The sequence below is a fragment of the Corvus cornix genome, chromosome 1 (assembly GCF_000738735.6).
Source record: "Corvus cornix cornix isolate S_Up_H32 chromosome 1, ASM73873v5, whole genome shotgun sequence".
NCBI lineage: Eukaryota > Metazoa > Chordata > Aves > Passeriformes > Corvidae > Corvus > Corvus cornix.
In genome coordinates this window covers 46,919,323-46,946,385 of record NC_046332.1, presented here as the reverse complement: position 1 = coordinate 46,946,385, position 27,063 = coordinate 46,919,323, and the positions used below count along the sequence as shown (strand labels likewise).

Genomic DNA, 27,063 nt, shown 5'->3' with positions numbered 1-27,063 from the left:
AACAGGCTGTTTTCTTCAGGTTTTTTTGGCTATTGTTTGTTTTTTTTATCACTGCTATGAGCACCACCTACTAAAATTTTGCAGTCTCTTTTGATCACGTCTACATTTTCATTACTTACTGGTTTGAAAGTTTAATCTAGTACACTAAGAAAGTGCTCAGAAAGGCAGGCAAGGGAGTAGTCATGCTCCCTGTAAATAGAAACATTAAGAAACACTAAATAATATTATTTTTAGCTATGGAATATTTAGAACTATAGTACAGTACAACTCACAGGAAAGCATGTAATTATAAGCATATGCAAGAAAATAAAGTTCTGCCAGACACACTGTTCTTTTGTGATCTCATTAAAGTACACACCTAATGAAAAACACCTTGGAAACAAAAATCTTGGGAAATGGAACAGCTGACAACCAGAAGAGTGATTGGGTTTGGAATGCTGGGGTTTTTTTTTCCTCCTCTGAAAGCAAATCATCAGCAAGCCATTATAATACTTTTTGGGAAATAACACCTATCACTTGTTGATCTACTTGAAGTACAAAATCACCCTGAATTTTAAAGCTGCAAACTTATTTCTAGTAATGTGCACTACTACTACTTTCTTCTTTTCAAGGATTTAGGTTCACTCCTTCAAATGACCACAGCTTTGGAAGCTTTACACAAAGACAAAAGGACATTCCTGTATTTCTGAAGTAATCCTTAAATATTGACAGGGAGACATCCTTGGATTCTGAAGTTCTAATGAGGAACATGGTTAATTGCCAAGGTAAAAGTTCCATATATTTAACTTTGCCTAAAGCACACATTTAATTGATTCACTTTACAGAGCCTGGAGAGTTACTAAGATCCTGTCTACAAAAAAAGACTCTTGCCGTGGCTTTTCCTCATTCATTGTTAAAAGAACATCTTTAATGTTCTCACTAATCCCAAAGCTGGTAGCAGGTATCCTTGGGAAGAGCCCAGATCTCAGAAAGCCATGTGCCAACTGTATTAAAGCCTGACTGCCTCAAAGCTTATTAAAAGCCAGTGCTCATCCCAGAGCAGCCCTTTAGCTGAGCTGTACACTAGAAGCGCCTTCACCAGACTGCACTGGCACCAGTGCCAGTCTGCAAATGCTCACAAACACAGTGACACAATCCCAGACTAACTAGGACACGGATGTTACTGACAAAGGCTAGGAGACTGTTAATTCCTTTGGCAAGAGATAGGAGGAGGAGAATGGGAAGCAGAAGCCCAGCACTCTGTTCCCCACTTCCATACCTCACTTGCCAAGTGTCAATTCATGTGTTCAACACCCACTCACGCCATGCACAAAGAAATGGGCCTGGGAATGTAGTCTGAAGATTTAGGAACAAAAATAATTTTATACTAGTGTCCCAGCTGCAGTACTACAAGACATATGAGATTTCCTCTAGGTTTTTTTGTTTGGGTCTTTTTGGGGGTGGCAGTGGTATGCTTTTAAGCACTGCTGCACCATGGAAGTATTTTAAACAGCTTTGATGCCAACTCCATTATTAATGTAAATTGCAGACTAACTTTCTTACTGTCACGACACAGAAGCTGCGGAGGGGTGCTCATCTCTTACCTGAGACTGGATCCTGACTGTGTAGACAGGACTACTACCAAAAAAATTAAATAGAAATGCACTTCCAAACGCTAACAGGCATGGCTTAAAAGTTACTGTACCATGCAAAGGCACCTCTATTTTAAGCCCGTTACTTGAAAAAGCATGCTGCAAAGTGCATCCTGTCTTTTCCCTTGCTGTTGAGGTTGCATATTGATGAAAACAGATCTATGGCAAATCATCTGCTTATGCTTATTTTTAGTGTGGAATAAGAACCTTGAGTAAAGGAGGAAGTCCAATAGCTGCATATTATAAAGTGGAAAAAAATACTCAGAAAAGAAGTCAGCAAAATGCAGTATGTTTCAAGCATGCTTGATAACTAAATTCAAAATATTATTAAAACTATAATTGATGCACTTTACAGTAATTATATGAAGTGTTCTTATTTCCTTCCTGCTATAGTCAGAGTATGAATAAACAATCTGCTTTCAATTGCTCTCAGCCATGAAATTTTAAAAAGCTGAAGAATACACAAGTCAAATAAGAAATTTTAAAAGGGCTGGCATTTATTTGTTGAAAACTTTAACTGGTATGTTTCAAAGACTTATGGAAAAGCCAACTACTCAAGCACAGTAGTATTCAAGGCAGTATTCAAAGGTAAATACAATCAACATCTCCCTTGCTCTGATGGAAACGGTGAATTGGCTTTCATGTACCCAGTGAAAGAAAAACAAACAGAGTCAAGTATTTAAGTTACTGAGAAGATTTGCACACATTTCCTTTGTAAAAGACTCACCATGACTACAAAACCCACAATAGACAATTATTGTCTTCCAACAGATTTTACTGTTTCATACAGAATACAGTCACTTTATACAAACCTTACATGAGTTGAGATTCCTTGATTCCAACATTGTGAAGACAAATTTCAGTCTAAGTTAATGTGATTTTAATAGCCACCAAATTTTACTGCCTGGCTTGTAGATGCTAACAGGAAAGGAGTTGCTTTATGACATATTTTGTTTCTGGTTAGAGAAGTCAAAATCCTAAAAAACCTCCAAAAAACTACCTATGTGAAAGCTAACTTCACTAAGACATCTTAAAAAAAAACCACCAAAAAAATCCCAACAGGAAACCAACCCAAACCCATAAAACTGCACTTAGATGGAAGATAATTATACAGATAATTCATACCCATTTTAAAAAATCCTTATCCTATGAGAGAATAACAGATTTTTCTGCCAAGTACTATACTCTTTAGCTTCCTACCACCCCCAAGCACCATCACTCTTATAATAGTGTATGACATGAAAGCAAGCATGTTACTTAAGCAGCTTTGTGGGTGTATCTAAATCCAGGAAAACATAAAACATCTAGAAACTACAGCAATACCTATCATTTTAAAGGCACAGTAGGAAAAACATATTAAATCTGTCCAGCCATCCAATCTGGAGTTAAAACTGGTGATTTAACACTGATATTCCTGACAAAAAACGTTACAGGTATCCTGGAATAGAAAATCATATCTAAGCATTAATGTCAGTTATTCTGCTTTGAATCAGAATACATGTGTTAGTGGAGTCCCAATTCTCAAGCTTAACACATTGGCCCCTCCCTTCCCAAGACAAAACACTAAGTAGAATCCCTTCTGTTTCTGTTCCAGGTTATTTCCAGACCCTGATAAAAGAAAGCAAGCATTGGCAGGTACAATTCTGTCATTTGGTCTGCATGAAACATGTGCCTTCTGAATTCAGCTCAAACTGGACATTTCAGAACAACAAGTCTGAAGGTTTGCATGGACAAGGTGGCACAGGCAGCCCCTGTACTGCTCTTACAGGATTCTCACCGACACAGCTTGACAAGGTTCCGGTGGAAAGACCTCTCATTCTCTGCCTCAAGCTTTTGGTCTCTTCCTCAGATTATCAAAAGATAGCCAATTGTGATGGGTGGATTATCTGCTGGAAGAAAACTTCATGCTGAACTGAGACCACCAACTCATTTCAGAGAAAATAAGATGGCAGTAGTTTTTTTTGAAGTTGCCAACTTAAACTGTATTTGAGCTACAGACCTAGATGTGAAAGGCTCTGTAATAAATTACCAATCTCCTGAGCCATCCAGTTAACAACATGCACGATTTTCTTTTAAGTGTAATTTTAAGTTCATAAATTTTCCAAAACTGTAGAAAGTAAAACATCAGAAAAATTTAGATGCTTGATGACAAATCATTTGCTTCCTGTATGCCTCTTAAAAATATAACAAAGTTGTCTAAGTAGTAACATGCACTATGTATTTTTATATTATGTTTAGCTCCAGTACTTCATGAGTCATGACAAAGCCACCAGAATCTTTTTGATTTTTTTCCCCTCAGTGCTGAGGCTTTGGTTCTATTTCTAAAACCAGGAGCAAATTAAAACCATCCATAAAATCACTGCAATAAAGCAAAGTTTCCTTGCATTTCAGTTCTGAAAATGCTATTTATCAGAGGTATACCTTTTTCCTTCAGTTTACATGGAGACACTGGCATTCTGTAAAAGCACTTATCAGGCATGAAAATAGATGACAAATAAGTAGTCCTTGACCACATTTCCAGGAACACTATTAAAGCTATTTCAAAGATAAAAGGTGACTCTGGAGGAGCAGTAAAGAAGCCAGACTTATTTCACCAAACATGGAATATCATTGGTAATACTGACTCATAGGAATGAAAGGTCATAGGAATGATACCTCTAATCACTGAAATTTCACTCGTGCATGAGAATATTGTACATAGGCGGTACACTCAGAAGTAAATTGAAAAAAAGAATGCTATCCAAGAATAGGAACTACAGACAAGTGGATCAAGGAAACTAGCCAATTTCAAGACAACAGACAAAAAAGACCACTTAGCTGTGGGCATATTTTGAAGGAAAATATATAAGAATTGGTGAGATTCACCAGTTGAAAAGAATTTGCTGGTTAAAGACACTAACCCAGGTTAAAAATGTTTTCCTTACATTGTAGTTTGGATAAACATTCGTTTACTTGCAGAAATCATCTTAAGTTGTCATGGCTATACTGCTGGTAGATTATAAACATTAGGAGAAAAATCAGGGCTTTCAAAAGTTACTTTCCGACGTTAAACTGATAATTTCAGAAAAAACCTTTTTTCAGCCATTCTTACAGCCAATCATTCTCCCCCACCTATACCAAAGCTGTATTTAGTTATTTATCTTGCCTGCAGTGATACTACTAGAGGCATTTTCCGTACCTCAATGTGCCTGTTATTTAAATGAACCCATTTAAAATAGTTTATTTAGAAAATCAAAAAACAAAACCAGCCATCTGATACACCTGCTCTCATAAGCATATCAGATCACAGCCAGCTTATAAACTTCACTCTACTAATCAAGGCTGTCTTACTGCAGTATAAAAATATGTATTAGTACATGCTCTTAGCACAAAGGTTTTTGCTTCCCAGTGGTTTTCCATTAAAAAAAAAACAACAATCCTTGCCCTCAATCATCATCCCAGTGCTAAAACCCATTGCAGATCCACTTACCAAATCCCTGTGTAACACCCAGTTAGCATGCAGGTAGTGAATACCATCTAGGATCTGATACAACAGCGACTTCACCATTCCCCGAGGTAACTGAACTGGTTTCTTGTTTGCTTTAGAAGCCCTGTGAAACTTGATTATATGCTGTAAAGAGGAAAAAAGAAATGAAAATAAAAGAAGTGCAATGTTTACACAACAAGATTGCCATCAACTCCTTACACAGACTTCTTCAGGTTTTTTCAACCTTTCACGATTTGTTTTCCAAACTAAAAAATTAATACTGTACTAGGCAAAGTGATCACTGTCCCAAAGCAATCTCTCAAAAATTAAATTGGTAGTTTTATCCCAGCAGACAGCTAAGCCCTGCAAAGTATGAAGAATACAAAACCAATATGACCATCAACACAATTTCCTTGTAGATCACTAATCTTGAAAGTTTTAGAGGCATTTTCATTTGGGGAGTCTTTTTGTTAAGACAGGCTGACATCCTGTACATCACAGAATTACAAGTGTATTACCTCCTACATTATTTCACTTTCAGGTCTTCTCCTACAGTAATAATGACTGTAACATTCGAGACCTAATGCCAAGCAGAAATTTTTGCAAACTGTATTAGGAATTCTATACATTTAAATCAGAAGCCCAGATTTATTCCTTCTTTATTTACTATACCCTTACAGCACAGTACTCTCAAAACAGAAGCTGTTGACAGATCAAGTCTACAAATCTATCCATCTGAAAGTAAGCCACCAAGTCAGACACAGAAAAAGAACCTTTAGCAATTCTAAGTTTATACACGAGCAATGATGTCTGGCACCAAGGAGGAGCCCAAAAGGACATGTTGTCTTAGCACTCAAGTCCCAGGTGTCACTAAGTTCAACAGCAAGGTGTGCCACAGTCATGGTAACCATTTCCAGGTTTGCCTCCTTCAAACAGCCCAGATCTTGTCTACCAAAACCTGGCACCAAACTTCTATCATGTGCTCTTCCTACGTTCATGACCCCTCATATTCCAGGTGCCAGCTAAGTAACCCAACTACCTAACACCCTTTGGCAAACTGCCTTTCCTCTCCTGCTGCAGCCCAGCTCCATACAGCCTGCCCTCCTTTGCTTCAGGCAGCAAGCTTGGCTTTCCTGTGAGCAACAGGCACATTTCTGCCCTGACAATGGTAAAAATGGAGATGCAGAGCAAAGAAGCATTGATGAAAAGGTGACAGTCCCTGCACCATCAGCCAAGCACCACACGCACAAGCATCCCTCAGCCTGAGCCACATGCTTCACCTCCTCTCACCTCCCACTTCCACCAACTCCAAAACAAGTGTTATTTTCACACAGTGGACAGAGAGAAGTGAATCTTCAGAGACAGATAGAAAAACAGATGGTTGTCCTAGACTTTTTTTTGTTCCTGCTCTAATACACTCTGTATTATCTGGCCCTTTCCCAGTCTTACTTGAGACCTGCTGTGCTAAACACAGAGCTGGAGCACTTGATCCATAGCCGGCTCTCTGGGGCACACAGGAAGCCCAGTTACAGCAACTAAGTCTCTCACATCCCAATACAGTGAACATCCAGGAGCTGGTACAGCTGGGGAATTCTGAAGTTCATACAGGTATATGCATGTAAGCATAAAGGTCAAAATTGAGGGTCATTCCTAAGTTACTTATGTACAAACCAGTGTTTCATTAACAAAAACGCTTCTGTGGTGATTTAGGTTAAGTACAAAGCAATGCAGAAATGTATAAATACAAACAAGGACAAATCATAGTCAATCATCCTAACAAATATGAAGCCTTGTAGCACATTTTGAAACAAAAAACCCCTCAGACCTTCTTAAACCTCTGTAGCTTAGCATATCATTAATATGGGGGAGCAGTGAGAAGAGGAGTGCTCTTAGTTTTCCCTCATACTAAAATGAAAACAAAACAAAACAACTTCACTCCCTCAAGATGTTGTTTCTGTTTATCAGCCTTTAGAATGTCTCAACATTTCAGCTGTTGGTAACTTTTTAATCTCCAATTTTATTTTGGTAACAAAACCTCAATACCAAGTATCAGAACTTCCAAGATATTTAACTGTAAGAAAATATCTTTCATTTAGCTTAACAGAAAGAAAACTGACACACTAGGGTTTTAGGCAAATGCTACAGAATAATTCCCAACTACAAGGAACACCATTTTCCAAAGAAATTAGTTTTACTTTGGTTTGTGCTAAGTGACATGCTGATGAAAAAACAACTCATGACTCATACTGTGCAATTCTCACATGTACACATTCATAAAAATTTCCACCATGTTCTAAATTGTTTCTGTTTCATTCTTGGATGCAAATCTTAGCATCTTTTAAGATTAGTATTTGTAGCATTGAGGGCAATGCTCCAAATCTGTGTCAGCATTAATTTGAGGCACACACACCTTTTTTCAGGGAGGTCAAGGCTACATTATATTTTTCAGTTTTTACCATGTTACTTTATTTTTTCAAGCATTCCAAATGGATATTAAGCTTACAAATATTCAAGTTAACACAGGAATACAGTATATATCTTAAAACAAATTTACTTTGCCTGCAAGAGGTTTATATTTTAAAGCTGTATCTTGCAATTAGGAATAAATAGCTTTCCTCCCAAATACACAGAATTTCTGCAGACGAGTTGAGTAAAAATTCTTCCCACTGAAATATATGAATTAAATATACAGTGTCACTACTCTCATTTCATGCATGCATGGATGATAATGCAACTAAAACTCTGAACTGTCCTATTCAGAAAATAAGTTTGTCATTTTTCAAAGGCAATTCACTTGCATAATCAATTACATCTTCCTGCACCCTACTGTAGCTGTAATGGGGGTTTATATCTACATTTAAGTAGACTTCTAGCTACTGAGAGCTCATTTCTGCAGATTTTTATCTTTTTCAAGAGATCACAGGTTAGCTGTCCATTGCTTTTCCTTTAGTACTGAAAATGCTTCCAACAAACATGTAGGAAATAGCTATACTGTGTTTTAAAAATGATGTGTCTCCCCTGACCTCGTCCCTTTGCTGCAACTAAAACTCTAAGCCTGGTACCTACAAACAATTCACCTTACCCAGAGGTCATGCTCAGCGTAGTCAAAGAGAAGCCACACTTTCCTATCAGCATGAGAAAGGAACACCTTTTGCAGAGAAATGACATTTGGATGCTTGAGCTCCCGCAGCAACTGCAAAAGAAAAAGTCCACAACAGTTATATCCATACATCCAGAGCTGGGATACTTACAACACAAGCAACAAAAGTTGAAATCTGCAAGCCATAGAAACCCACATTTTTTCATGAAAGAACCAGTCATTAGTTTCAAACCAAACCTGAAAGTGGGTCATAACCCCCTCACGGCATTCACTTCCTACTCATGTTCTAAAAGCTGAAGTCTATGTAAAACCTCACTCTTATCCAGGACCAAGATGACTCTGCAAACAGCCAGCTGTGGCATCTGCCCTTTCACATAGGCTGTAATCTTCAACAGTCCCATTTGGAGTACTCCATTTTCTCCTCACTCCCAATTACTGCAGTCATTTGAGACTGAATGGGATGGCTCATGTACAGCTGTCAATGCAGTCAGCTAAACCAAGGTGTGGGTTTGTAAGGTGGGCTCTGCTGATCTACAAGGTCACAACTCTATACAGAAAAGGGTCCAGATTTTTGGCACAACATAGATTACAGCAGTTAGTACATTCACAGAAGCCACCCACAGAAAAACACCCACTTCAAGAGAAAACTATTCTGGATGCATAAAGGCTGGTGAAAGGTAACCTGGTACAGAGCTCTTGAGCTGAAACAAATCAGGCTTCTAACAGCGGAGACAGCCCTGGCAAAGGGACACACCTAGAACTTCTTTCAGCAGCAGTGAGCCGCTAAACCAGCTCAGCTGCTCCAGAAACTATAGTTGACCCCACCAAAAGGAGAACAGATGAGACACAGCACAACAACTGAATACAGACAGCATCAGTCTATTTGAGCTTTACTGGTCATGTTACAATCATACTGTACTCACTCCATTGCTAAGGAAGAAACAAAAGCTTTGTCTAAGCAAACTTGTGACTACCCAAAACTAGTCAAATGCTTGCCAGTTCAGTGTGCCAAAAATGATGACTTTTATTAAAATGATTTTTATTAAATGAATGGTTAGGGCTTTTTCTTTTTTTAAAAAAAGCCAAGGGAAAATTAAAGGACTCTTTGAATACAGAACTTACTTCTGAAACAATCTATTTTCAATAAAATATAATTTTTCCACTACACAACAGAGGAAACAAAAAAAATCATTCCTTTCTATTGATACTATTCATACCTTTGTCATATGTGCTAAAATTTTACTGCTACTGAGACAGTAAAATGGAAGCGTATATCTGTGTTCGTTTCCTTCTCTCCTATTTCATTTGAGACAGACTCGCATTATGACTCACTGACCAGTCAGTGAGGCATTTCTTGAGTAAAAAACCTATAGCTCACAGAGCTTTTACCTTAAGTATGAGCCCAAACAGGGACACAGTGTAGAGGAGACAAAACAATAGAAATCAATGCAGAAGGCCATAGAGTTTGAGCCTAGTAAAACTAAGATTTGTAAAAGCAGCACATCGAGGCACTTTAAGGCAGGATCCACAAGAAGTATGGAATTCTTTAAATGCCTGTAATTCCTACAAAGCATAAGATCAACATGGGAAAAACCAAGAAATGCTTATTTGCACTTTTTTATCAATTACAGGTGGGGACAGCCTGTGGTAATTTAACCACAGCCAGCAGCTAAACTCCACAGAGCCACTTGCTCATCCCTCTCAGGAAGCCATGAATGGAAGAACAAAAAAGCCAGAAAATTTGTGAGTGAGGTAAGACAGTTTAGTAAGTGAAGGAAAGAGGAATTAAACATCACACCCACAACAAAACAAGAGAAGCAGTGCAAAGGCAATCACATATAACTTCCCACAAGAAGACTGATGCCCAGCCAGTCTCCAAACAAAGGCTACCTCTCCAAAGGGAAGAGGGGCAGGGGTGGGAAACGGAGAAAGCCTGAACACTGTCAGCAATAGCCAAAGCACTGGTGGCTTATCAACACTGCTTTAGTCACAAATTCAACACACTCCATCATACAGGCTGATGTGGAGATTAACTGCATGCCAGACAGGCACAGCACAGCATCAAAGACCAGCCTCTCAATGGTGAATGATGTTGCAGGGTTTAATGATAAGCTATTTTTCTATAAGGACTGGCACAATGCTTCTTTAATCAGCAAAAATTCACACATTAAACTTATGCTAAAGATTTTAATTACCTCTACGAGAAGATTACATGACAGTTCAGCAACTATGTGTCCATATCAAAATATTGTATTTCCTGTAGTCTGATAGACACATCTGTACCAGATAAAACAAACTATTCCTTAATGAGAGACACAGATACTAGTCAGAGCTCTAAAAAATAATGCAATGCTCCTTTTTGTCCTTTCTGATCCCATTTTAAGTCTGTCCTACTCCTTATTCCCCAGGTAGCAGCTGTCACCTACTAAAAAAATCCAACCTCTTCACATCAAACGTGATTCAGCTTGGAGAACACACAGAGAACTACTACCAAAGCTGGACACAAATATGAGAAACTTTAAGTAATGCAGCAGAAGGATTCCCTGTCTGTATAGCAAGGCAACATAGACAGAATTCTCCTTTGTTTGTTCTAGAGGCAGTCAATACTGCAGACTTTGAGATTCACAGCATTCCTTGCTTTTTTCCTCCCCCATCCACCTTGATCACTCCCCTTCCTGCCTTTTATTTTTCCTCTAAACACCCCAGCAGTCCACTCAAATACCCCAAAACCCCACTATTCTCCTCAAAAATCCACAGCAACCTGCCTTCCTTCTCATCAGTTACAACGTCCCAGCTGACACTCGCCAAGAACACACCTGAGAAGTTCCTTTTGCAGCCCATCACCATTGTGTTAGGAGTTCTGGCCTTTGTTACTGCCACTGACAGCAGCTGTTACTGTCTGCACATCGGTGTACTCAGTTTATCATTCTTGCTAGTTTCTGCCTTTGCCTTTTGTGCTGAATAGCTGTTAAATCCACATTTTTTCAGTCTGCTTAAAAAACCTGATGGGTTCAGTCAAAGCCAGACAGCCACAAGCAACCCAGTGAATAAGACGGCTAACATACATCAGTAAAACCATCAGAATAAGGAAATGATTGCTGCAGTGGTGACAGATGATTCCTGAATCACTGTCTTGGAAAGGCTGAAACACAGTGACAAATGCAAACTCTGTCTGAAGTATCTGAAAGAGCTCATGCAGATGATAACGCATCACATGGGCTGTAAAGAGCATTTTCAGCAACCTCAGTCTCCACGAACCAGGCCTCTCTAGCCCATAAACCACATGCCTTTCCTACCAGATGACTTGACTTGTGTCCAGCAGCTGACAGAGTTCAAAGAAAGACCGTTCAGACAAAGTAGACTGCAAGAAACATGCTTTGAGTATCAGTATGATGTCTACTAATGATAAAGGCTGTTTTTTGGCCTAATGACTGTTACCTAACTGCTTCTGTCTATTCTAGTTCAGTTCTGTAGAACACAAAGAGAAAGCAGACAAAAATGATGTGTTTGGCTCTTAGTAAACTGCCTTCCTTTTCATTTGCATATAACATGATGATTCAAATCTATTTCCTCAACCAAATCTATTTCCTAACATCAGTTAGTCTGGGTACCACCTCATAAAGAAAGGAGATCCAATAGACCTTCAAAGAAACAGAAATCAGCAAATGACGAAAATGCCAATATATCTGTTTTGACTTGAGGGTTAGAAGCCCATTTTGCCCCTGGCTGGTCTTGCCCTTGCTTTCATATTGCTCGAGATCCAGCAAGGGAAACAGCATCCCTGTGTGCAGGTCCTGGGCTCACACTAAGGTCCCTCCATCTCCCTCTTGAAATGAAGAAATGCTCATTCTACAGCCATGGGGTAGCTGAGGGACAGTAAATCAAAGCATCCCAATGATTCATAAAATTGTTAAATTGCTTCATGAACAAGGACAAAGTGAAGTAAAACAGGATGTTATTAAATAATCAACAGCAGCACTAAAGGAATCAGGAAAACTGCAGCATGACTAAGGCCAATCTTTTCTTGCACTAACAACAATTATCTTTCACATAAAATATGAGCTGGAGACAGCACAATTTTTTATGAACACGACCTGCTTCCTCCGGTGATATTCCCACATTTCCTGTAAAGCTCTCCACCACAACACTTCTCATGAGCCCAGACACCACACTCCTCATCTAAGTGAGGATTTCTAGCTCTACTGCAAATGCCATTTCACCCCCGCCCTTGATGCTTGATAATCTTTGTGGTCCGCGGGGAATGTTAGCCTGCAAGATGTAGCCCTGCAATACTACCATGCGTACTTCTGTAATTCAAGCTGCACAGGGGATGTTAAGATCAGTTAGTTATCAGGAAAACTTATTTCACCAAAATGCTTGTTAAGCACTGGAACAGGATGCCCAGGGAAATGGTTGTGCTGCCATCTCTGGAGGTTTAAAAGACACACAGATGTGCTGTTACTGAGGGACATGGCTTAGTGCTGGGTTAATGGGTGGACTTGATGATACACATCTTTCCAAACCCAAATGGTTCTAAAATCCTATAATGGAGCACAGCTGTTAGAGCAATTTGCCAGGTAATCTGGCCTAGAAGGAGCTTCCCCTATGTCAGGACATTTGCTATTTTAGAAAAAGCAGCTTCTTCCTCTGACCGCCTTCCTTTGAGTCCCATGCAGCACGTTTCTCCCAAGCCTTAGGACAGCCAGAAAACTGGCTACACACAAAGCCATTGGCAGTATCAACCAAACATTCATTTAAGCAAAAGTCACTATTGCATTATCTGGCTAGTTTGATGGCATAAATTCAAACTCTGATTAGAGATGATGATTATCATCTCATGCTTCAAGAAGGCTCACATCAGTTTCACCAAGGGATCCAGCAACAGACATCATATATTAACAGCCATGCCATGGCCTTACAATGGAAAAATGGGTAACCAGGGACTCGGAATACAAAGCAGATTGCAGTTGATGCAGAGAGGCAACTTTCAGACTGGAAGGCGAATGACAAATTTTACTCATCCTGTAACAAGTAAGGTGCCAGTGGAATTACTGCTACAACAGGTGAGTATAAGCAGCAATAAGACATTACCTGAAACACTATGCATAATTCTGGCCCATTCAGGGAAGATTAATTCCAACTGCAACAGGGCAAAGAAAGCCCAAGCCCACACCCAGAGGAAGGGAGAGCCTAATGCTCAAAGAAAACAAGCAAGCCAAGCCAAAATGCTTATAGCCTGCCAAAACAAAGCAGAGAAGAAACAGTCTCTATCTCTCTTTTTAAAATGAGAGCAGAAAAGAAGAGCTATTTTAACTGACAATATTATGATAAGTACAAATGGGTACAAATTAGTCATGATTAATTTTGGCTTAAAGGCTGAATAATGTTCATAGAGTCATTACTAGAATGAGATTCAGAAACTGCCTTCAGAGATCTCTCTTCCTTACAAGTTTAACTTGTAGCTTGCTAGATTTTTTAAGGTACCATTTGCTTGTCTGCAAGAGCAGGAGTAGAATATGACAACTCCAGAGATGTCACCCAATTCTAAGCCACAAAAATTTGTAAAAAAATTTCCAGCCACTATTCTTAGTTTCCTATGAAACAGTGGAGCTCTACTCAAGTACTTTAAACTTGTTATATAAACTAACCCCCCAATTTTATTATACAACTGCTCAAATCCCAGGCTGGTTTAGCTGCTATGCAGCAGGTTCAAGATCTGTTCACTTCAGTGTAAATACAATTTTAGTTTTACACTCTCACGAGTCAGACATTCCACAGTACTAAAAAAGAACAGAATACCTGCTGAAAGTACATGCTGTTTTCCTTTCAGAAGTGTTCAAATAAAAGCTTACAAAGGCATTGTAACTGCTCACTCTAAGAATTTATTATGAAGCTAACAACACATTTTCGAAGCTCCAGTTCTTCAGACAAAGCAACAATTTCACAAGGTTGTATATTTTATTCTTTTGATTTTTTTAAAGTCCTAAATGTGCAAAAGAGAAGACTGGCAACACAAAATGTCTAGAGGAAAAAAACCCCACATTTCTTTTTAGCTTCCACAATTTCTAAAATAAATTAGTCTTATGTGATGTTACATGCAAGTCAATATTTATTAGCACCTTCTAATTCCAAACACATTTGAAGTATTAGAAGAGATGTTATTAAATGTTCTCTGAAAGTAAGGAGGTGGGTGAAGTACCCAGATGAGACAGGTACTGGATGTCAAGCTTGGACAAATTCTGCTGTTCACAGAAAACATTATGATTCCTAAGGATTCTAATTACATTTAGTCGGTATCTTTGTCCCACTGTCACAGAACTAAAAATAGTGCTACCCTCCCTTTAGACAAAATCTCTCAAGAATATTGTTTTCAGATCAGTAATGCAGCTTGTACTCAGTCACAACTTATATTTTACATACCATGTTAGTATTAAACTAAAGAATTTGAGAATCATTAAACATGCCAAAAAGAGTCAAATCAGACATCAAATTCCTCCGTACTTTGTCACCTTTCACTACATGGAAAGATTGCCAAGAAACCATAACATGCCCTCTGACGTGAGGAAGACATGCAGTCATCTAAGTGATTTCTGTGTTTGGTCTTTCTTGTGGGCAACTGTTAGCCTGGAAGGAACATGACAGCCCCCATAACCTGAGGAACCTACACCCAACTGTTGTTCATTGCCACACAGCTGGTTCAGAATCTCTTCAGGCAAGCTCACTGGGAGAGTTATTTGTTCCTTGCCAAGAGAAGGAAGGTGTTGAAGAGAGTAAATCCTGGTGTCACCCAGTTTCGGCTTCTGCCTCATGGGGCTCCTCTGGTTGCTGCAGAGATCACAGTCAGACTGGCTATGAAAGAGCCCTTACACCCTTCTTCCATCCCTTCCACTGGCAGAGGGAAGAGAGACCTGATAGCCACATGGTGACACGCTGTTGTCACCCAGGGCACGGAAGGCCCAGTGTGTGAAAAGGACCAATTACTCTCCAGAGGAGCCTCCTCCACCAAGTTCAACTCAGGCAAGACCACTCACCAACAGCAGCTCCCTTCTTACTTGCCATGGGGGCCAGGGCTGCTGCTCTGCCTCTGTCTCTACCTCAGCCACCCTCCAGCCCAGCTGAAAGCCGTAAGGACAGTGCAGATACAGAGGTGAGCAGGCCTGCTGCAGAGCCTCTCCCTTTCACGTGAGTTATGTGAAGCACCAGCACATCCAAAGGATGGCTCAACTCTGCTTGCTCACTCCACAAACTAACAAAACTGCTCATTTGCCCTTCAGTGAAGATGAACATCGTACAGTCACATTTTCACTAGATCCAACACCGAGGACATCACCTTTTATGATAACAGCCTGCACTTGTTATAACGGGAAACATAAAATCCTAGGAATGCCTCCAAGGCAGACCTAAAGAGTGAAAACAACCAGAGAAGCCAGCTGCTTATTGTTCTGTAGTTTTCTGTTTCATCCCCAGCAGCCTCAAGGCTGTTCTAACTCGCACAAACTGGATATGGTGTTTAAAGGACACAACACAGACGGGAGACAGGCAGAGCACAGCACTGTCCACCCCAGATCTGCTTTGTCACATTCAGCATTTCCATCAACAAAAGCATCTGCTACCACAGCTAGCACTTCCTCTTCAGGGCCAAGTCAAAAATTAATGTTATTGGGTATTTCTGTTGACCTAACCAGGCACAAATAAACAGATTACATGGAAAATTGGTAAAAAGAAAAAACAACAAAGAAAACCAAAACAAAACCCTCACAGCTCCCTCAACTAAACAAAACGAAAAACAAACAAACAAAAATCCCAAACAAAACCTCAACCTAAGCAACTCCTCACTAGCCAAAGGAAGCATATGCAAGCAAAGTACTTGCAAACCTGCTAAAACTGAATGAAAAATGATAATCAACACAAAACATGTCAGCAAGTCACTTGGTTGCTTCAAAACCTAAGACTCCTGTATAGGAAGCTGCCCAAGCCAAAATCCTGAAGCTCTATTTAAAGCCTGGTTAACTACTCCAGATTTCTACAGCCTTAAAGAATTCTCCTGCTTTGCGAACTGTGAAATAGCATTTGCAGCACTATTCCAGGTGGATACGGTTTAATGACTTTCTTCCACATGATTAAATCAGAAGACGAGGAATCAATCATTTGGGCTTGTATAATCTGCATATTTTTATACAAATCTTCTCACCATTCTATCCCTCTGCTCTCCCACCTAACACAAATTCAACTCTTGGCATGCTGAATGTGCAGTTTTCAGTGCCTGCTTAAATCCTCAGAACTGAAACTGCAGATCACAAAACAGATACCCAGCACAGCAGGCAGCGCACAGATCTGCAGAGAACAAGATATGAGCAGCCAAACATTCAGTTAAAATTCTGAAAGAGGCAGGATTCACAAATGTTTACCACAGTAGATGAATGGGGCAACGATAAGGAAAAATACAACTCTTCAACTAGCTTGATAGGAAACATACTGATTCAATTAGCACAGTAACTGTTAACTCCACCAAGTAAACAAATGGTTGAAGAAAATCAAAATTAAAATAACTGAAGAAAAAAACCCTGAACAAATAACTTATTTAAACTGAGTTATATACTGAGCTCATCCCATAACTGATTCGGCTGTCTGAAATCAGGTCTCTAACCTAGTTCCAACCTTTCCCTGCAACTGATGAATTTCAATAGTTACTTTATTTTTCTTACACAGTTCTTGAACTTAGGTGTCTGCATCAAACAGATGTCTTAAAAGAGTAAGTTATGGGCATTTTTAAATATAAAAGTTACTCAATAATCCAAAACTGAAGTAAATCATCATAAGACAAAAGCCATGGCAGAGCTGTAAAAACAAGAATTTCACTGGGATTTATATCAAACTACATTCTTCCAAGATTGTCACAGAGTAGAATATACAAGCTTCAGCTCCCCAGAGAAACTGAAATGGGTACAGCTCAAAGGCAAAACAAATCATCCAAGTTCCTCTGAACACCACCATGTTCTTCAAATGCATTAATTTGGGTAGTCCAGAACACACTGTAACAAAGTCTGGCACACAGCCTTGACTTTTTAAGTACAAAACCAAATCATTTTATTAGTTATATGCACAGATGACAGGGTACAACACTGCTGACTAACTCAGTAGCACTTTCACACATTACATATACTCACATCACCAATATAAACACTATGATTATTATCATCAATTTGATTAATTTCCATATGATATTCGTTTTGCTTCTTTTACAATATTAATTGATAGAAGGGTGGGAAAAAGTCTATTTTAAACAGAATTAAAATAAACAACACCTTTCCAGGGGAAAAAAAATTCTCCTGTCACTTCAAACAGCAACATCAAGAGAACAGCAAAACCAAATTCAAACCTCAAAGTCCATGGTGAATTATTAATTCAACTGCAGGAAAACTCAACCACAGTATTAGAAGTTGCAAGCCTGGAAGCATAACCAGAAGCAAAGCCAACTACAGCTCAAGAAATGCTGCTTCAGGTTTCTCTTCCTATCCCTACGCCTGCTTTTGGGCTCCACTCCCCTCTTTGCTCTCGATACCTGCTTTCTTGGCATCTTTGGTATTTGCACTATGTTCCCTCCTCCCCTCCCCAACCTTGTCCCACGTGGGTCCTGAGCTGTACTGCTGTTCTCTTCAAAAGGCCATGCTGCAGCAGCTCAGAGCATGGAGGAAGCCCCCCTGCTGCTCGCTCCTTTTCCATCAATACTGGGGCCCAAGAGGAATGAGGCCAAATCCTTCCTGCCTGTCAGCCAAGTTAATTATTCTCGTAATACACAGAAATTGAGTTAGGGTCCTACACAGAGCAGAGACACTTCCCTAACACCGGCCAGGCTTCTCCTGCCAAGTTCAAGCAGAACAAACTCTTCAAATCTTTTTAGGCAAATCACTGCAGAAAGACAACAACTCATCCCAAATCCCCCTGAAATGGTAGCTGACATTTCCTAAAATCATTCAGCCTGAGTAACAGCATTTGGAAAACTTCTGCCCAAATGGCTGAAAGCAGCAAAATTTAAGACCTGTTTTCTGCTCCTTTAGTTCAGAGTGGATGTCTACAATAGCAGAAGGTTCAGCTTTCACCATTGGACAAAAAGAACATCTCCTAAAGAATATTCTTTGTCTTTCATTTTTTTCACCTCAGTTCAAGGACTAACATTTTTGCTGTCATGAAGCCAACTGGAATTTGACTAAGTGAGAAAGCCTAGTACTCACTTCAGTCAATCAAAATGAAATTTAGGGTAAAGTTTTACACTCTTGAGGAAGATGGACTGAAACTATTTCCTTCCCACACACCCCCTTAAGTTATGTGCTTTTCCTTTTAGTAAGCAATTTCATTTGAAACATTTCAAGAACAATGAACCCAAGCAGCAGTAAAACATAAGAACATACAACAGGTAAGCTTCATAATACCGGTTTTTCCAGTGTTTCTTCTCAAGCTTCTCACAAACTATAACAAGACTACATTATTCACCAGCTTCTAACAACATGAAATATACAAATATAAACCTGAAAAACTGAAGAAAATGTCTGAATAGCATTCATGGCTGTATTACAGCCTCCAAGGCAACAACTGTGTCAGTTTAGTTTGAAATCTTCACTTAAACAGAAGTTAAAATGTTTTAATAATTGTAAGCCAATAAGAACTAATTTCTTTAGGAAGAGAACTGAAGTACTAAAAGTCAGACCAAATGTGTAATTTAAGTCACTAACTCAAATCATCTTTTTAAACTGCTGCATCTAAATATAATCTGCCCTGAGGCAGGTAGTAAATTGCAACTTAAAAACACTGTCAATTTTAGACAGCAAACATAACAGGTACATAAAATCTTCCATGACATTTGTACTTACTTTATACCCCCTATGATAAAGATATAGCACCCACAGTAGAAGAACATGACTGAGCAAACATAACCCAGGATGCATGCAAATTAATACTTTTAGTAAGTTTGCTTGCTAGTAAAAAGAACTGTTACTTACTGCTATTTCTCTGCATGCAGACATGGAAATTCCAGTACCTTCTATCTGTTTTAAAGCATAATCTTTATCATCTTTCCTGTGAAGAGAAAAAGAAGTTTGGTTTGTTTTTTTTTTTTAATTGCACCATTAATTCAATGTGAGCTCTTCAGTACCATTCAGAGATGAGTTTCTAATGAATACAAATTATGCATCTTATTTTCTTTTCATTCTTTACTAGTTAAATGTCTGGACATCCAGCTAAACTGTAAGCTAACCATAGCACCATGATAAAATATAAGTCTGCTCTCACTACACTGAGATGATTTTAAAACTTTCTTTTTAAAATGCAATGATTAACACTTCTTCCATTTCTTCCTTCTCTTATTAAACAGAAAACAAAGTAAACAATTAGCACATACTAGAAATAAGCCTCGCCAGGGCTTTATCTCACACAAATGTATTACTCTGGGACACAGTAAGTCTCACCCATATTTTAATGAATTCTTGAGTAACCCAGAACCAATGCCACATTAAAACATCTTTTCTTTCCCCTAGATACCAAACTGCACCTTAAAATTTTGTTCCTACCAAGGTAATAGAACTGCCAAGATTAATAAAAAAACTCCCCCAGACGTTAGAGCAATCTGAAGAATCCAGAAGTGGATTCCAGTGGAAGGTGTCCCTGTCCCTGACATTGGAACTAGAACTAGATGACCCTGAAAGCCCCTTCCAATCCAACCCATTTTATGATTCTATGAAAAGTTTGCTTGGCTTCAAACATATATAACATATATTAAAACCAATACCGTGACCTCCCTGTACTTTGACCAGTATGTAGCTTAGAATCACTTGTTTCACAAGCAAGCCTATTAGTAACTTCAGTTACCAAAAGCAAAATCAGGAAGAGATACACTGCAGCAAAAGAAGACACTGAACTCTTGCCCATTCCCAGCCTCAAAGACTCAAAAACTTTGAAGAGATAGAGTGCCTATCCTTCCCACTTGTGGGCAGGCACGCACAGAACTCCTGGGGGGCATGACACGTAACAGCATTGCCTTCAATATTTGGAGCACTTGTATAGCCTCAAACCTCCAAGTTACATAACAAGCCTTATTCATTTTTAATGAATCCAGACTTCCCATCTGTGAAGAGCCACCCTAAAAAAAAATGCAATTCAAACATCCTTAAGGCAAATAAAACTAAGCTGTAGCTAAGGATTGTGAACAAATACACTTTTTTCCAGTTTCTTCCAGCTCTCACAATTTGCAAATCTCTGAATTGCTTTATTCCTACCCAAAATACACACTTTCCCCTATTAATCACCACCTAGGGAAGAAAGAAGAAAGTGGGAAATTAATGGACAAAATCTGAACACAGATAATGAGTAGAAAGAACAAACAGTAAGTGGACAAGAGAAGATTTCAGTAACAGAGGAATTACATGGATGCAGCAAGGAAAAGACAAGAAAATACACAGCATTTGACACAAAAAAGGGAAAAAAAGAATAGGGGAATGCAATGATAGAAGGCATTAAGAAGTTTCCATATAATAAAACCCTAAAACTTGCCAGCCTGGAAGAGAAAGAGACAATGCTGAGCACAAACTCTTAAGTGGCCAAAACAAGGTGTTACACAACACCCCAGAGTACACACCTGTTCACACCTTAAACGAAAAAAAGTTGCATGCAGCCCAAAACCAAGAAACTATTATGATACTAAGCACATAATTGAACTGTGCAACTCATGATGTATGAATATTACAGGGATCAAAAGCATAAACAAATTTAAGACCAAATTACACAATTTGATCTTTTGGTGATCTTTGGTAATTTGATTTTAAGATCAAATTACACAAACTCACGGTAGATAAGGGAGTTATGGACCACTCCAGGAGCAGCTTCTGAACAACCCCAACCTGCTTTCCAGCACAGGGATTTCCAATGCTGCTGATACAAAAAGATCAAATTTTCTCAGCAAAAAATTGTTTTACCCTCCATCCGCCTTAGCTAGCAATGGCTAGCTATCCAGCTGTTACTGGACAGAAATATGAAGCAGAACGAACTGGATTAGAGGTTATTCTCATTGCCCCGTGTGCTCATCTACTTAATTTTGAGGTGTTTGGAGAGATCTCTATTTCAAGAGAAGCGCTACCACACAGCTGCTACTGTTACGTGCATTACCACTGACAAAATAGGGAGCAAAACGGGTCAGACTAAAGGTTATTCTCATTGCCCTGTTGCTTATCTGCTTAGATTTCAAGGTATTTGAAGGACAAGTCAGTATACAAGCCAGTATAAGTACTACCAACTGGCGATACTACAAGCACTTCTGGTACCACTGTCTACAATGAAGCCTGCCATCCATTTAAGATGGTACAACTATTTTTAATTGGTCAAATTTTTGCCAAATTAAATCTGTACTAAAATTTTCCATACCAGATGGTAGACCTCTGGAAATTTTTAAAAAACAGAAACCCCTCAGCTGTTTCCTAGAACAAAACTGGAAGAGCACTCTTTCAGCTGTGTGTGTTAACTCTTTCACAATCAGGGCTTTGATGCTGAAATTCAACAAGGTGGCTTAAAGAACACAGCATTTGGTCTCTTCAGAGCAATGGATGAAGCCTCTGAAAATTAATCTTCTCACATTAAAGGCCACTTTAAGAGCTGAAATCCAGAGCTTCAATGCCCAATCGTGCTCTGCCCTTACAGTGACCCAAGGCTGTAGGGAACGAACTGCTCCCTCCTTTGCTCTGCCCAGGTGCTGCATGTGGGAACCCAGACCAAGTGGCCGCTGCTGGGTCCCCAGCCTACCCAAGCAGTCTAGAAGAAATATAAGCATGGCAAAAAGAAGGAAAATAAATTAAGTTTAGAGATAAAGCACATTCTTAGCACCACGCTACACTCCACTCCAGAATGAGGAAAAAAATATACCAAAGGCTTCTAAGACTTAAATTTTCTGAATTGTGCTGGCACAGTTGAGATACAAAGTAATACACCAATTTCTAACCCACTCCTAACATCTGTTCTACGCTGAGGCTGCTAAAACACCATGGTTACCCCATTACACCAGAAGTACCAGCTTTTCCATTTACAGAAGTAAGAATATCCTACTTTTACCTTTAAGGCAAGTCATTGTAAAACCGAGTGTAATTCTTTGGGAGAGAAGGGAACTGGGAGAATACTTTTTAAAGGGAACAGTAAGAGTTTACAGGAGTGCCAAACACAATGACCAAGCTTATTTTACAAAACTTAAGACAATATTTTGCCAATAGTCTATTTAGAATCATAGCACAGCCCAAGGCTGCTCCATGATTCGGAGCAATTTCCTTCTCTGAAGATGAGAGACATTTGAAGATAAAGAGACATTCAACGACAAAACAGAAAAAAAAAGCAGAAAGGAAAAAAAAAAGGGGGGTGGGGGGGAAGCCCTGTTTATAAACATCTTCCACAGCCAATTGTGAGTAACAAAATGGGCCACTTAGCAGGTTGCATTTTAAGGGCACAGTAAGACTCAATTCAACTAAATTTCTTCCTTCTAACAGAGAGGTCATGTTCGGAAAATCTTTCTCTGCTGCCTGGAATTAAACATTAAGTAACTTCAGCAGCTCTTCCACCTATCAGTTGGCTTAGAAAAGCTGGTCAATCTGCAAACTTACTTTTGTACCAATTTATTCTTACTTTCCTGCACTTAAGAAGGCTGGTATCTTCAACACTGTGGTGCTCCCCACTAGTAACATGCTGCAGGAGAGCAGCAAGAATAAGAAAACTGACTTTGTACACTGCTGCTAGCAACAGCAGTGCTTACTGTAGTCATGAGCAAACCACATAACCTTGTGGAAAATCCTCAGAGGGGCAACACTAACATCTGAGTCATAAACTTGAAAAAGATGGTTACCTGCAACACCACTTCCAGCAGATTTTAATGACAACAACAACAAAAAAAACCCCCTACTAAATTACCATCAAAAAGTAGAAAAGGCATTGCTCTTACAAGTTGAATAAACTAAAACAAAAAAATTGCCATCTGTAAGAGTTTCAAGTTTTTATTATAATGCTGCTTCTAAGCACTGTAGTTTTTTAAGTTCTACTGAATTTGGAAGTACAAAGGCATCATAAGAAATATTCAGCATCCGGGGTAAAAAAAAAACCTAAAAAAATGCCCACATAAGTAAAAGAAAGGAGACCTATTACATAAAAGGCAGATTAAAAAAATAGTTCTGTTATTTCATCTCACATACCATAAATTTTGAAGAAATGTATTGACACAACATTACAATATATCCTTTATTTGGATCATTAGAACATTTCAAAATTCATATGAGTAATAAATACAGCAGAATAAAGTAACAAATCCTTTTAATCAGTGATGATAATTCTAAATTTACACTACAGTTAAAAATCTCAAATTCAAAATTAATTGTGACAATGTAGGAATAGCTTTGTCTATGAAGGGGATGTAAAATGTGACTGCAGTTAAATATTTGAGGGAAATAGGCTCTGGAGTTTTCAACTACCAAAAGAAACTGTAAATGCAGTATCTCCTCCACAGAAAACTCTAAGGAATCTCTTAACTGTTTATGCCTCTTATTCCCTAAAAAATAAAAAAAACTGATAATGAAAGATAAGCCTACCAATAAAACACGTGTAGGGATTTCTTTTATTTCTACATATTCAATTATGAAATTCAAACACAGGAGCAAATTACAACATTTGGGAGACTTGGCATTTTCATTTTGTTACATCATCCCCTGCCTCTTCTCCCAAGACACAGCACTGGTATTTTTTGGTTTTGTTTCTAAATAAACGAAAATCATTCTAGTCATACAAGAGATCCAATGAAGTCTACAGGAAGTAGTAATTCAGTTCTTGGGAACCATATGAATGCACAAATGCAGTTTTTGAAGCTGAAAGATTTAATAAATTTTATACTAAATGTCCATGCTATAGCCACAACAAACATTTAAATACACATCAAAAGAACGCGTAATTTTCTAGAAAGTGCAGCAAGATGAGGGCAGACCTAGTACCCATTCAAATGATGACTTCCAAGAATAGAATTATCTGTCTCCTCTTCAAACACCACAATTCATGGCACCAAATAATCTTGCCAGAATAAGTCCAGGAGTTCTATTTATTTTACGTTTTGTACATATTAACTACCAACCCAGAAAATAAGTATGTTGGAGAACCAAGGGCCAAAGGACATGAGAGGCTGAGGTCCTGAGTGCCTTCTTGGCATTGGTTTTCACATCACAACTTTCACAACTACACATTCCCAATGCTAGCAGCACAGTCCTGGTGAAAAGAAGTAGAGGAAAACCAAATTAGGGACCATGTCAACAAATTGGACACACTCAAGTCCACGTGACCATGTGGGCTGCATTCAAGGGTGCTTAACAGCGCTGGCAAATATCACTGCAAAGCCACTCTGTCATCTGCAAAAGGTCATGGTGCTCACTGGCAGATTCCTGATGATTAGAAAAGGGCAAATATCAGGACCCTCTTGGAGAAGGGCAAAAAGGTTCAGTGATATTATAGGCCAACCAGCTTAATCTCAGTCCATGAAAAGGTTATGCAGCAAACCCGCCCTGGAAGCTATTTTCAGTCCCATAAAGGAAAACAAATGGCTGGGAACAACTAGCAAGGATTTTCCAAGTGTAAGTTGTGTCTTACCAACCTGAGTGTCCCATACAATGAGAGGAACAGCTCTATGGACAGTGAAAAAGCACTGGATGTTACCTCGACCTTAGCAAAGCTTCTGACGTGATCTCTTCATACACACAGAGCCAAATTAGAGAGCCTGGACAGCAAGCAGCTGTGTGGGGCTGAGCTGCTGGGGTTAAACCTCAACAAGCACATAACCTGTCTTTATAACTGAAGAATGCAGTGAAATTTAAATGTAATAAAGGTTATTGTCACAACAGCTGAGACTGAGAAAAGTTTCAAATTGTCAAAACATTTAAATGTACGGAACCCAGTGGTTATCACTGCATACATTTCAATGTACAACGCTGAACAGGTAAAACTCTGCAGAATGAGATGTAACAGTTCTGTGAGGATAGAGGGTAACAGTCAAATAGCAAAAAATACGTGCATCAGCAGAAAATAAATTGTATAGGAAAAAAATGGACACTAACTACTTGGTACAATGGCTGAGAAATCGCATTATAAGCACCTGACTTTCCAGAAACACATTTAGGTCAAAACTTTTGTCAAACTAATTAGCACACACAGCAAGTCTCATCACTGACCCTGTATCTTCAGGTAAACCTAAAATAAAGAACAAAATCTTAAAAATCATTCTCTCAAAAATATCTGAGCTAACAGTGAGGCAATGATAACCACTACATCATCTTATAATTTCCTTTTTGCAAAACCTGCTAGTTTTCATACATCAAAATGTTTTCCAGTGACGTTGACAAAAAGAACTGAAAAATACCAATGAGGTTTTGCACAATAGCTTGCTTCAAGTCAATAGGTGGCTGCTGAAACAACCCCATCTTCATTCCCACACACGCTCCTGTCCTTTGCACTGGAGCCCAGGCACTCATTTTCTCATGGAGATGAGTTTGTTCAGGGCTTGTTCTGAGCTTATTCAGAAAGGTATTTCCAGATTTTTCTTTGGTACACTTTCTGCCCCATTAGTAAGTTGAAGTGGCCTGCTGAGTGCTCAGATGAACACCGGAGTTACCTAAAACCAAAAAGCAGACACAGCAGAAGTACAGCAGTTCCTGTCCACATTTAAGATGAAGTCAGATTATCTTCTAACCAGTACTTCATTTCCACATCAGCTGGATGCAATACATCCACATTTGCCAGAAGGCTGCAGCTAAGTGCAGCACCCCCCGCAGAAGTAATTACGATCACTGGAAAAATTCACCGTAGCTAAAGCCACATATTTTTCAAAATATGGAAACAATATAAGCTAAAATTATGTTCTTCTCTTATAGCTGTTTAAGAAGGACTTGAAAGTTATTTTACTTTTACTGATGCTCTATGCATATTATACATACAAATTTCCAAAATTTGATTATTCTACAAATACTTAATTTTACGAGGGCCACTCATGGGTTCTGTCTTGCGAGCACATTTCAGTTGAACTGGCTAAAATAAGTAGGATGTACCAAATCAGAAGATAAACATTAGCTCAAACTACTGCTTCTTCATTTGACTGAACTTTAAATACATTTTGAAAAATGAAGTAGTTCTATAACATGCACTAAACCTACAGGAAATAGGTTAACATTATCTTCTCTACCATAAACTGTGTGCTACACAACCAAAGCATGACTATTTATAATAAAGTTCAGATTTATTCAAGCCCAGAGTATTTAAATGTATTTACAACCAGCTTAAAGTTTATTCCATCATAAATTCTAGCTTGTTTCTTTCAAGGAAGAAATCTGCCAAAAATGAGATAAAATCCCAGATTCTGTCATGAAAGCCTCTTACGTATTAATATATGAGGAAGGATTATGAATAATACAACCCAGTCAGAAAATCTGTGAATATGAACTATTTTGTTAAGGATTTCAGCTAAAAAGACTAGTTCACAACTCTTCTCTCCTCTACAAAGTTACCTGCGCAAAGAGAACATGAGAATAAAGGAACATCTCTTTCCAGGAAGAGAAGGGAATAAAGTGCAACTGGTACTAGTTAATCTGCAGATGAGAACAAATTCAGTTCATATATTAGTGTGACTTCTTACATATTTGTCCCTGCCACGAAACGCAGCACCTTCCACCCATTCTAATACAGATGCCAACATCAGGACCTCTTTACAGTGTCACATGCTCTCAACAGTGCTCACCCCCAAAGGGGAGATTTCAGACTGCTTCCCTATTTCTACAGAAATAAATGTTATTTATTTCTTCAACTTCAAATGTGAGATA

The 27,063-nt window shown here is 38.8% G+C and overlaps 1 protein-coding gene across 4 annotated transcripts in view; it reads right to left on the bottom strand.

Annotated features, from left to right (window-relative positions):
• The window catches only part of CDK8 (cyclin dependent kinase 8), a 74,918-nt gene that overhangs the window by 32,426 nt on the left and 15,429 nt on the right, over positions 1-27,063 (bottom strand). For 3 of the 4 annotated variants that reach the window (XM_039565549.1, XM_039565561.1, XM_039565556.1), the window contains exons 2-4: positions 19,195-19,270; positions 8,180-8,290; positions 5,101-5,241 (exon numbers count right to left, since the gene is read on the bottom strand). In XM_039565549.1, the coding sequence (XP_039421483.1) occupies positions 5,101-5,241; positions 8,180-8,290; positions 19,195-19,270 (328 nt within the window). Of the gene's footprint in view, positions 1-5,100; positions 5,242-8,179; positions 8,291-19,194; positions 19,271-27,063 lie in introns of those variants that run through there. The other variant, XM_019286382.2, reaches the window with a different exon arrangement.